This window comes from Falco punctatus (assembly GCF_963210335.1).
Source record: "Falco punctatus genome assembly, chromosome: 4".
NCBI classification, from domain to species: Eukaryota; Metazoa; Chordata; class Aves; order Falconiformes; family Falconidae; genus Falco; species Falco punctatus.
Genome location: NC_137583.1, coordinates 36,907,977 through 36,920,350, shown reverse-complemented (window position 1 = coordinate 36,920,350; position 12,374 = coordinate 36,907,977). Strand labels below are relative to the sequence as shown.

General features: G+C 44.4%; 1 protein-coding gene across 9 annotated transcripts in view; it reads right to left on the bottom strand.

Annotated features, from left to right (window-relative positions):
• The window catches only part of IFT140 (intraflagellar transport 140), an 85,642-nt gene that overhangs the window by 1,173 nt on the left and 72,095 nt on the right, over window positions 1–12,374 (bottom strand). For 6 of the 9 annotated variants that reach the window (XM_080383391.1, XM_080383390.1, XM_080383393.1 and 3 more), the window contains 10 exons: window positions 7,936–8,113; window positions 5,064–5,254; window positions 3,918–4,013; window positions 3,436–3,568; window positions 3,201–3,344; window positions 2,665–2,793; window positions 2,267–2,449; window positions 1,159–1,365; window positions 482–942; window positions 5–146 (listed from right to left, as the gene is read on the bottom strand). In XM_080383391.1, coding sequence (XP_080239517.1) covers window positions 5–146; window positions 482–942; window positions 1,159–1,365; window positions 2,267–2,449; window positions 2,665–2,793; window positions 3,201–3,344; window positions 3,436–3,568; window positions 3,918–4,013; window positions 5,064–5,254; window positions 7,936–8,113 — 1,864 coding nt within the window. The remainder of the gene's footprint in view (window positions 1–4; window positions 147–481; window positions 943–1,158; window positions 1,366–2,266; window positions 2,450–2,664; window positions 2,794–3,200; window positions 3,345–3,435; window positions 3,569–3,917; window positions 4,014–5,063; window positions 5,255–7,935; window positions 8,114–12,374) is intronic. The other 3 variants (XM_080383394.1, XM_080383396.1, XM_080383397.1) reach the window with 1 other exon arrangement.

Here is a 12,374-nt window from a genome sequence, read left to right as displayed (position 1 = left end):
TTACCATGTGGAATTCCTCCACTTGTACATAGTGTTCGACCAGAAATCCCAAGATGTGGCCGAGATGGATGGCACTGTCAAAATCTTGCTCAGCTAGGAGGAGTTCACACTGTCTCACTGCTTCTTCGGGATCTTCGGCGTAAACTCTAGTATAAAGAGCCAAAGGAAATGACTCAGGCTGGGGGAGGGCATTCAGCCTGTCATGTGAAGACCAGGGAAGGTTGGTGGGTTTGGGTTTTTTACTGTGTTCTCTCATAATCACCTTTCTGGCTACACTTTCCTTGGTCAATACGCTTACTTGTATTTCAGGTTGCCTTTTATTGTTGACATTGAAGTGTCAACAGCACTTTTAAAATTAAAAATCACATAATGGTTTCCCTGTAACAGCAGCTTTTAGAAGTGAGTCTGCAAATTATTTATTAAACTGTAGGTAGTAGTAGAGCTTTTCTTGTATGACAGCTCTGGCATTACTGCAACTCACCTCCGAGCATGGATGAATCGCTTAATCAGGGTCATCTTGCTTTGCAAATGTGCTAGTTTGCTTTCCTGTTCCAGAGGGCTTCTAGTCTTTGCTTTTGAAAGGCACTTGTATGCTTCTGTCAGTGCTCCTTGTGCTTTCTCATAGTTCTGATACTCATCAATTTCTACCTGCAAGAGGAGAAGAGTTGACCGCCTTGCTGTCCGGCTAGCAAACCAAACACCTTCAGCAGTCACAGGAGGGGGAAGTACCTGAGCACATGCATCATAGAAACCTGCCAGAAGGTCCAGGGCCCGCGCTTTAGTATAGAAGCTAATGATGTTCTTCATAATCTCTGGGTCCTTACGCCAGTCCAGCGATTGGAGGTAGTTGGCTGCCATGATATAAATCTCTCTCTGTCTGGAAACTCCCGCAAAGAAGATAATTTTCTCGGTATCTCCAGATTTCAGCAGTGCCCTCATAGCCTAGCAATGGAAAGGGGGGCATGGGGGAAGAGGGGGGAAAATATCATTGTGAAGGCAAAACCATAAACTATGCTAAGATAGCTAGGCAGCCCCATCTGGATAGTCTGCTGTATGAAGTCTTTTCCAAGTTATACTTCTCAAAACAAGGGTTTTGAGAAATCTTAGGAAGGTAATAGGCTCAGCCTCTTCAGCTTTTTTTTCTGTTTCCAGGCTGACCTTTAGCTTGTTTCCTGCTTGTGTGTATTTCTTGGTCGCCATGTGGTAATTGCCTTGTCTCATGCAGCAATCGGCGATTTGCTCCAACAGCTCTCTCCGGGACTCCTCAGAGAGGTCCTGGGACTCCTTGGAGACGGTCATCTTCTCGGCCATCTCCTCTGTGATGGTCAGGTTCTGCTTCAGGCAGAGCTGCAGAGCTTCGTGGTACTATAGGAAGTGAGAAAGCGATGAGATGTTGCTACCACCACAGTGGTACTTCACATTGTGGGTGGTGTAACCTACAGGAATGAGCTACATGAAGGCACGGATGCTGACGGCTGTGGGGGCTCTGGCTAGAGCACTGCTGTGCAGTTAAGCATCCTGACATCAACTCCTGCTCAAGTCCATGCTGTCTCATTTTGTACACATGTGTTCTCCCATGAAAGCCATTAGTGTCCCCTGAGAAAGCAGGTGAGAATAAATGTGGCACTAAAGATTCATCCATTTTGTCTCTTTGAACGTGACATTCTCTGATTTATTAGGTGTGACTACATTAAGGTTTTCAGCAAATACAAACAAAATAAATACAGGCAGTTGAAAGATTGTTAAATGTTTTGCTTCTTTCCATATGAGAATAAATTAGGAGAGTAGGATATACAATAGCTTTTAGCCCAGAAACGGGCTACACAGCAAATCACAGAAGAAAGAGACAGACATAAGAGCTCATTAAAGAGGAGGGGGTCTAGGACTGCTCTGCTGCCCGGTGTTTTGGTAAGGCTGAGGTGCCAGCACAATAATGAGGGTGTAGTAGAAGCACGAAAAACATTTAGGTAAGAAAATAAGTGCCTTAACTACATTGGTGGTATGACAAAAGGGACAGCACTGGGTTTTTTTGACCTGACGATGTTATAATTTCCCTGTCTCCCAATACATTAGTTTAGTTTTGCAGGTTTTAAGCCAGAAATAAGACTAAAAATCAGGAATCCATTTCTAGAGGTAGGCTAGTGAGCTGCCACCCCACGAGTCATTGGCACGAGAAGAAACTTTAAACCTTCTAAATGTCTCCACATAACTGTTTACCAACAAAGATAAATGTGTGTGCATGCACTTTTTTTAACGCACAGCTTACCTTTTTGGCTGTTAGCAGCAACTCCATTGCCTTCTTGTACTGAGCATGTTCAATAAAAAAATCCGAACAGCGCGCTAGCAGAGCTGGGTCTGATTTCTCATCCAGGTCTTCAGCAATTAGCTGCAGGGCCCCAAACTGCTGCGTGGCAAAGGCTAGCTCCAGTGCTTTGGAGAAATGTCCTGCCTGCAAAATTAAAAACAAGTCTTCAAAGACTAGAATAAGCACTGAAGAATCAGTTTACAGGATACCCTGGAGCAGAGTAATAAAGCATTACTCACCATGAAGAAATTACTAATAAACAGTACATACAGTAAAAACTGCAGTTGGTTTAACATGCCTCTGCTGTAGGAACCGCTTCAGTTTGAAGTTTGGTAATTTTTTAGTAAAAAGACGTTTACCTTGTGGTATAACATGACGGCTCTGTCCATCTGCTCCCCCTTTTCCTCATAATAGCGTGCTGCCTCTATCATGTCTTCTGGAGAGCTCAGAAGAGCCAGGTTCATCAGCTGATCATCTAAATTGTTCTCCTGTTCAAAAGGAAAGATCTGGCTTTAGGTATGCAGCAAACAGATTTCGTAATTCTGTATTCTGGCAAGCCTACAGCTTTATGCTGTCACGTAGCAGTCCATCAACCCCCTTCTGTGTAAAACCTATACCAACCCAAGAAACTCTGAGCTGCAATGGTCATCATTTGTTTCAGGCAGTTTTCTGTTGAGATACAGAAGAAAGCCCATACCACCAAGCCTTTATCGATGCGTCTTTTGTAGACAATACAGGCAGAAACCAGGAGCATCTTCACAGTGGGCTGTACATCAGCAAGCAGTGCCTCACCAGAGAGAACAGGCATGAACGACTTGGACCGCTTTCATTCTGTACACTGCCCAAGGACAGAACCCTGCGTTGCTTTTGGAGCTAGACGTGCCTCTTCGCATACCTTACACAGGCGGATGGCGTTGTTAAACGCCTGGGCCCTGGTGTAGAAGTGCACGGCCTGCTTGATTTCATCCTGACTCTCGTACTGGCGGGCCAGGTGATACGATGCTGCCCAGTTCCCTGTTTCATTTGCTATTTCAGCAGCCTGAAAAGGAAAACACGTAGCTTTACTTTGTGCCCATATTTGTCCCAGGAATGAGAACTTTCTGGAAGCAGATAGGAGCAGGCTGCCTTACCTTCTGAATGTCGCCCTGAAAGCAGTGGACACGGACTAGGGAAAAATAATCCTGAGCCAGTGCATAGTATTTTAGCGCAGACTCCATTTCAGATTGGCTCTCCAGATACTGTGCCCACCATTTCCACAGGCTCCTAGAAGAGCAACAACATTAACTGCAGTAACAAGAATTGCCAGACTGCATTTTTCACTCCTGGAGATCTCAAACTCAAGACTAGATATATTTTTTTAGAATGTAGACAAAGCTTTACCTCAACTCACGGGTGACATTCAAATGTCTGCACTATAAGGGGAGGCCAGCCTAGATACCTAATGTGGCGGTTCTTGAGGGTGATGTAGTATAACCCTGAAAAAGCTGTAGGAGGATCAGAATAGATAAGACAGGGGTTGAACTTGTGGGTGAGAGGATTCATACTCGCCCTTCCCTGCTCTCTTTCAGACCTGAAAGTCCCATTTGAGAGAAGGAACAAGCATAGCACTGACTTGTCTTTCATCTTGTTGACGTAGTTCTCCAAGGCCTGTAAGTCTTCAGTGAGCATTCGGGGTACCTCAAACCTGTGCGTGTCTGACTTCTCATAGCTGTAGAGAAGACAAAGGTATAAGATTGTGAAATGACTACCTTTGTATTAGCTCGCTTCCTGTGTAAAAAATGCATTTAATGTTGTTTGACAGCCACAGAGTGATGACACTGGTAACACTGCTTCAGCTGTATTATTAAAAGTTCACTGTAAGACCAGTTGCAGTCTGCCAGCACCATCAACGCTAAAAAGTTCAACAGTCCTGCAGGGACCTAGAATCAGGGAGGTAATAAGATCACAGGACAGTAAATACTTCAAGTGCCACTGATGGCCCAATGAAATACCCCAGGAAGCTCCCCAAACATCAAGCACATCCCTGTGCAACTGGCTGAAAAGATCACAAAAGCCCTGGGCTCCTCATGTCACCTCGTCCTCCTGCCATCTGCTGCAACTGCAGCCTTTTTTCCATGATGAGATCAAGGTGGGCAGGGAGGTGAGGAGAGACTACAGCAGTAGCTGGTGGTGTAAGTGCAGTGATCTCATCTCACCTATCTGTCTGATCACATCAGAGCTCTACTTTGACTCTGAACAGAAGTGACCTTACACGTTGTTGTTATATTGTGAGACTTCATATGCTAAAACTCATACAAGAACAGGATTTCAAACAAGAAATACAACACATTCAAAATCACCTCCCCTAACTTCTCTAGGGACACATCCCAGTCACAGGAGAGGACCAGGCACCCAAGTCATGACTAAATTCTGCTACAAAAATTGTGGGGGGGACTCTCAGAAGTAAAGAAGTGGGTTTGGTCAGGGGAAAAGGAAGGAAAACAGGGAAGTGGTCTTCCAGAGACAAGCACAGGATTGGATATTAGTGGGGTTCAACTACTGGCCCCAACAAGACAATCTTTCCGATGCTAAGCTTTATTAGCCTGGGAGGGTGCTGGGAAGTTTATTGTAACGATGCTTTCACTCCAGGAGGTAAAAAGCACCAGAAACAGGAAAAGACTTTAAATAATGATTACTGGTCATCGTCAGACATCCTCCTTAGCCTGCCTTCACAGGGGAACAACCCCACATTCCCTGGGGGCCACGGGCTGGTGCTTACTGGGCGAGTGCAAGACTGTGCTCTCCGGTTGCCTCCAGGTGCTTAGCGTAGTTGTAGTAGGTGGTGCGTAGGTGAACCCGATCGTGAGCTTCAGCTGTTTCGATGGCTTTCTGCCACTGGTTTGAAGCTTGATAGAACTTGTTCAGGAGGTCATAGCGTTTGCAAGCCTTGTACAGTCGCTCTGCATCCTCCTGCAAGGACAGCATACAAACAGTGTTAGCTCCAACCGGCGTTTCATAGGTGTCATTCACAACAGACACTGCACTTCAAAGTAGTTTGTTAGTGCAGGTCATTGCAATGCAATCAAATTAACAATAATTCAGGCGGGAGGTTTAACCAACTAAATACACGTAGCCTAGAATAGCACATTACTGTGAAACAGGATGTTTATGTGAAAACAAGGAAAGCGCTCAGATCCTGGCATTTACTGTACAGTATCAACTTGGGGGGTGACATGAGCAAGCCATCAACAATTAAACGCTGTCATCGGGAGCGTAAATCATTTCAGAAAGGGGAGGTGTGATCATGAGGGGCTACAGTTAACAGCCACACTGTCTACTCAGAGCTAAGGTCCAGGCAAATGGTCCTAGGCACTAGGGGGCTTGGCAAGAAGGCATTACACGGCAGGGGACCCCCTGTGACCTCCAAGCAGGTCTCAGAGGTAGCAATGCTGTTCATGAACAACTCAGATCCATTCCTGGGAATAAATGCCATTAATTTAAGGCAGAATTAGAACAGGAGGAGTTTGCCGATGCTGATGCAAGGGTGAGCAAATTTGGAACGATTATTTTTACTCTTTGAGAGGTACTCCTGTGGAAGGAGCATTTTCCTGCTCCACCCAACTGCTGTCCAGCTGTACACTATATTTAGTAAATTGAGATTATCTGTCCAAGACAGAACAGTTTCTGTCTCCTACTGTTTCAAATTCAAAAAAGCATAGAAAGTAGAGAAGGAAGATGCCTGCACTATGATTCTGTATGAGATGAAAAAAAGCAACAGAAGTGCATTCGTATTGCTACAGCTGCCCTCCACCTCTAAATAGATCTAAATATCCAAAGGGAGTCCTGGCACTTTTCAGCCTCAGCTTTCTCTGCCAGGAAGGTTTTCCAAACATTTAGTTTGAATTCTCCTTTTCTTCTTCACTTTAACTCAGAGTAGTTACTCTCTCTCTTCAGCATTTATACTCTTATAAATAAATATACTCTTATTTATTGTTGTAGATTGCTAAACACCTTTTACAGCCAAATTCTAATTATTCAGCTATCTTAAAGATTTCCTCGTCTGTGAAATCTTTCCAAGAGCTTAACAATTTGCACTGATTTTCTCTGAACTTCTTCCAGTTCATCAACATTTTTTTTCTGGTAATGAGATACTTGAGAGTGGAAATCAATGTTCCAGCTGTAGCTGCAACAAATAGAAATTATCAAATCAAAGTCCCAGGATATTGTGTCTCTTCAAATGCAGCCCCAAACAGATTTTTGCCATCACAGCACCTTGCCGTTTTTTATCTAATTCATGATTTCCTGTGACCTGTGGGGTATTTAATCAATTATCCTTTTCCAGTTTTTTTCCCTCTTACAGATCATACGCCTGGATCTTTTACGGTTCCCAAACTAGAAATTTCTGCTTTTCTTGAAGACCATTAATGAAGACATTAAATAAAGGCAAACCCAGTGGAACACATGCTCTTATCACTCATCTAACTCAACAGTGCTCTGGTCAGTGTTCAACCCACAGGATAACGTTGGTCTGAAACCCATTTTAGATCTCAGTTCTATTGGTAATCAAGGCAGGAGGGTTCAGACTACAACAAAGACACAGGGGAAAGACAAATCTCCATTTTGCTGTGTATTAACTGCCAGGTTGGGCTCCAAAGGCAGGAACAAAGGACAGTCACCCTGTGCACCAGACTGTGGGGAGGACAGCCTGACCGTGTCCTCTGGCTGTGCTGCATCCAGGCAAGTTACTGCTCACATGATGGAAGAAGCCAGGATGGAAATCTGGGCGACTGTAGTACAGCAGACGTCCCTGCGACAGCACAAGCAGCGAATGTGACTTGCCACAGCTCTCCATTCCCACAGGAAACACCAATTTTGCCTAGACTGTTTAAATGCCTTAAGCAAGCCCTTACTCTCTGGCAGAACAGTTTTAGCCTTTCACTCTACAAACAAACACGTCAAAAGGGAACTTGCATTTCCCATACTGGACCTTAAAATATGTTTGTTGAAACATTCTAGCTGGAACACTTAAAGTGCACCCTTTTTTTAATCCCGTCAAACATAGAATGATTAAGCTTGGAAGAACTAATCCCCAAGAAAACAGTTTTTCTGTTTAATGTTTCACACATAAACCATCCTTAAAAGATGTTTCCTTCATTCAGCCAGCAGCTTCCTTCACTCAGCAATTTTTCACATGGGAGTAAAACTCCCATATAAATTCTGTACAGCAGTTAAGGAAACAGGCAAATTAATTAGCTATACCCTTAGGCAGCCATGGCTCCTGGTATTCTTATTTCCAGGCATCAGATTCTGCCATTCTCATTCTCATCTACTCTTTTGAGAAACATTAAAAGGGCTTGGGGTAACTGCTGAGCCTCTGGAGTTCAGGGAAAGCCCCTATCAGCGTCATGCAGGAATTGTGCACTGCTGAAGGAGATGCCTATTTCCCCAGGATAAACACTCAACTCTAGGAAAATAATTGCCAAAACTATTCTTCACTGCTCCTTGGAAACCTGGCAATACATTTAACTCCCCCTCCAACCTTTCTGCACCATAACATGTTTTACAAAATTTTAACAAATTGTTAGTTTCTCTTTTTTGTCCTTAGTTAAGCAGGGTGGATATTCTGGGATGCATACAGTCAGCAGGCTTACCAGCATGCCCAGCTGAATGGCCAGGACGGCCACTCTGGCCTCCTGCTCTGGTTCTTGTTCAGCCTCCCTCAATGCCTTGGCTCCTCTTGCGTGACCCATGTTTCCAAGGCAAATTTTGGCAACATCGAGCCTCTGAGTCTTCACGCACATGCGAGCCATGTTCTCCCAGACAGCCTCACTGTGAGAAATGGGAAAGAAGAGGAGAGCTGTTACGGTGTCACCTTTAAGGCTTGGGTACTGAGCAGGTAAGATGCAAGGGAAAAGGAGCATGAAAAAGAAAACCATTAGTATATTGGACACTTGCTGGATGTGACAGAGACTCCAGTTGCTGTGCAAAGATTGAAGAGGAACAGAAATAGGCCTCGGACATAAAGCTCAGTTCTGGAGCTGAATGCCCACAGCCTTAAGGAAAACTGGTTGGCAGGTTTTGTTTTACACCAACGTCTAAACAAAAGCAGTTACGTTTGCACGTTTATAAACATTGATCATGCACCAATCACTGTGCTTCTTGCTGTAGCTGCAACATATAGACATTCACAATTCCCCCACGTCAATGTTCAGATTTCAAAAGAAAAATTATGGGAAAGGTCTTGTATACATAAACCTTACACTCAAACTGTCTTGCATAGTTCAAATATGCAACATCTATTAGGAGCCTAATAGTTGCGCTCAGTAACAGGGAATGATGCATAGGAAACAACCGAGCAAACTATCATGTTCTAATTTAAAAGTTGCATAAAAAATGGCACAAAGAAAAACTTTGCAATGCTCAGGATGAGAACTCAGGGCTAAGAGCTTACGCTGAACATTGCAAAATCCTCTGCCAAGACAAAGGGCAGGGACTAGTTGAGCACCACACTCCCATGCCGCAACATCAGGTCTCAGCAGGCAGCGTTGCTCAACAGGAGAACCATAACACAGTTGACCATTACATGAGGTGACGTGCAAAGGTATTCATAGATTCTGTTTGCATTTGAGGCTCTTCAGAATAAAATGCAATATGTTTGATTAATAGAAACCACACACATTCAAAATATGGGTTTTTTTCAGTGTGTGAACCTCAGCGGAGGTATGGTCCATACAGTTCTCACATACCACCACAACACAAAATAAGTGTCTAGATGACAGAAGAAGAAAACAAAAACAACAACAACAACAAAAAAAAGTTGAATGACACTTCAGCTCCTCCATCTGCAAGCAAATCCCCTTCCAGTTTTCCTATGATTAAAATGTTTTTCTCTTCCCAGTTGCTGTGGGAAAGCCCGGCACAAACAGGGAAAAGTGACTAACCGGGAAGCAGCAAAGCAGATGAGACACAATGTGCTGTCAAACACAAACAATAAAGAAAAGCAAACAAAAAATGCTTTTCCCAAGTTACTTTACAATTACAGCATTTTTTATTTGCAACTACAACTGGAATAATGTTTCCAGGTAGTGATCAATGTATGTGACAAACTTCATTAAGGCCAAACAGTCTAGAGAAAATAAAATAGGATCAGAAGCGATAATTCAGGGGCAAATTTCAGATGTTCTGCTTGTTTAGTAAAGCAAAAATACACGTCTGAATATTTTACTGAATTTCTTACATCTGCATGTCTGTGCTGAATGTGGTTCAAATGCAGCCTCCTCTCACGCTCTGCTCTGACACATCCGAGTCCCCCCCACTGGGAAGCCAAAAGGAACATTGAAACAGAACACAGTAATTTCTGAACTGGAAAGACCTTACACTCAGAAGGATCTAGCGGTGAGGTTTTTGTAAGTCTATGCATTGTCACTCAATATAGAAATGCTGACTTTATATCAGCAGAAGATGCGATCTTCCTAATTTTTGAAAAATTGGAATTGGCTTCCCTTTTATTCCAGCCACTGCCTGTATCTAGAACTAGAAAGAGCAGGAAAATGCCTTTAAAGTACATTTAGGTTGTGTTAGATATGGTCACCTGCTTTGATCAAGGTGGACAGTGAGTTCTGTCATTACTAAAAGATGCAAAATCTTGGGGTGCATGTGCACGGCTATGCTTCACTGCACACAAGGAAAAGAAATATTTTCCAAAGTCCGTAGCATGCCAGAAGAAGTTGCCAAAAGCCGTTTCACTCTGGGTGAAGGAATGCACGTCTGTGCTGTGATTTGTCAAACTGACTAATGGCAAATTACTGAAAGGAAATCAAAATCTTTATTTTTCAGAGCTTTGACAGCCTGCAATTCTCTCAGTGCAAGAAGATGAGATTTCATGGGCTTGAACAGATAAACAGATGAGAAATCTGATTTAGACTACAGGGAGTGGAAACTTTTGAAAGGAAACAGAACAGTGTATTTTAAAGTACAAAGTTAAAAGATAACAGTGTGCAGAGACACACACCAGGACTTAGAAGATGCTACTCATCATCTATCAGCTGCATTATGCTTTCCTGAATGGCAACAGCTCCTGCCACCTTCAAAACTCGGTGGGAGATGCTGCTGCACGCACAGCCTGCCTGCGGGCCACCTCAGCGCCCATGCCAGCCATACACATTGGACCACCCAAATGTACCTCTGCCCTGAGGAGCTGGATCTCTGGCCATCCCACTTCTTTCTCCTCCACTCCAAACTATTTGTAAAACTAATCCAAGGGGCTCCAGCAGCGGGGTACCACTTGGGTGCAACAAATACAGAGGAAGAAACATCTCCAGTTGATGTACTCTGCATTCAGTTTTATTTTGGCAAGCACTGCCTTCCCGACAGGTGGTGAGCACACACCAGAATTCAGCACTGTGGTCAAACCAGACCAAAGATGCTGAACTTGGAAGTGTAGTAGAGCAGTGCTTGCGCAAACTTAACCAGCACAGAGACCAAGAGAGAGGCCAAGAGCAGCACAAGCAGCTATGTGAGCATGTTGCCTCCCTCTGACCATCCCTTCTCCTGCCTCCACCCCCCAGAAGCACTTGAAGGAATGTTTTATCTAATGAACCGGCCCTGCTCTGCACAGAGCAGTTCCCTTCTCCCACTAGAGCTAAGGAGGGCTTTGTTAGCAGCTGCATGGGGGAGAACCCACAGCCAAACCTTCTCCCCTGGTCAATGTGGAGCTGCAGCAGACGCTGGTTCTCTCCCGTGGACATTTCCCTCACAAGAAGGAAACTGCTCTGATAAGGCACATACATGTATTATTTCAATGTTCTTCCTGCAGCAAAATATTGGAAAACTGTTTCTGCTTCGAGAGACCATTCAGTTTTGCATGGCACTCCATATACTGCTGCTAAGGTCTGCAGGTATTTCTGACACAGCAATGTACTATTTGCTGGCAAAGACAATCTTCATATGCGTATATTATATGCTTATTAATATATTTGTATTTATTAGTTTAATATGTGGTTTATTGTATCTTATTTAAAAACTAGAAAGGTACCAGAGTACTACCAACCTGTGAAGTGCAAAAGATCCAAAGCACTTGACAAAAATTCAATAGCACACACCACAGAAAGTCTCACTGCCTAACACAGGCACAAACTGCACAGCTGTTGACCACCACAGAGCACCGTGACCGAGCCCCCGCTGGGCAACAACACGGACCATGCTAAATCATCACAGCTCCTTTGCAGAAAGACATGGGGACTTTTAGCCAGAATCTCAGTTTTACCTTTACCTGTAAGAGACAACTCCAGCCTCTCCACACCATGGCTGATCAGAAAGAGCAGATACGTTTTATAACAGCAAATTCTTCATCAGAGATTTCCCTTGCAAACTGTTCAGCTCGAGGCACCCAACAGGCTTGCTGGCAGGAGCAGGCAGGCCTGCAGGCAAGGGATGGGTTTAGAGAAGAGAACAATCTGGGAAGCACCAGCAACAGGCTTCCACATTTCTCTGTGTCTCAAGAAGACCAGCTTGGCTTTGGGATGGCACAACCTCCCTGGCAGGCAGACGCCTCCCGCACCAGAGCAACAGTCCTGCCCATCCGTTTTGCTGTCCCTGAGGAATGCAGGCAAATTAACGTAGGTCTTGTTAAGGACCAAGAAACAGGAGGCACAGAAACAGGCTCACTTAAATCCCAGGCAAACCATGGCTTCTCTCTCAATAGTTGTTAGTGTAGCGAGAAAGGCAAACTGTCCTTGCATCCTTAAAAGCCAGCAACTCTTCTTTCCAGGCCTGGCCCCACTGTCACATATAAAATACCAAGTAATGTTTTAACCTGCCCCCAGCTCATGCTCTGGGAATTTCCTGTTCTTCCCCTCCTCCTCTTCCTCCTTTTCTCCCCCTGGAAAGCTGCTTGCATCTGTACTTCATCAGACGAAGCTGGAAACTTAATGAAGACCAGACACAGCACCAGCACGAGCAGAGCCATGGGAACACGCTCCCCGAGCACGCCAGGGAGCAACACCTCCCCGTGAAGCACGTGAATAAATGATCTGCTGCTGCACCCCGAACTCCCCAGGCTTCAGGCCGCATCAGTAGTGCTATGGATGAG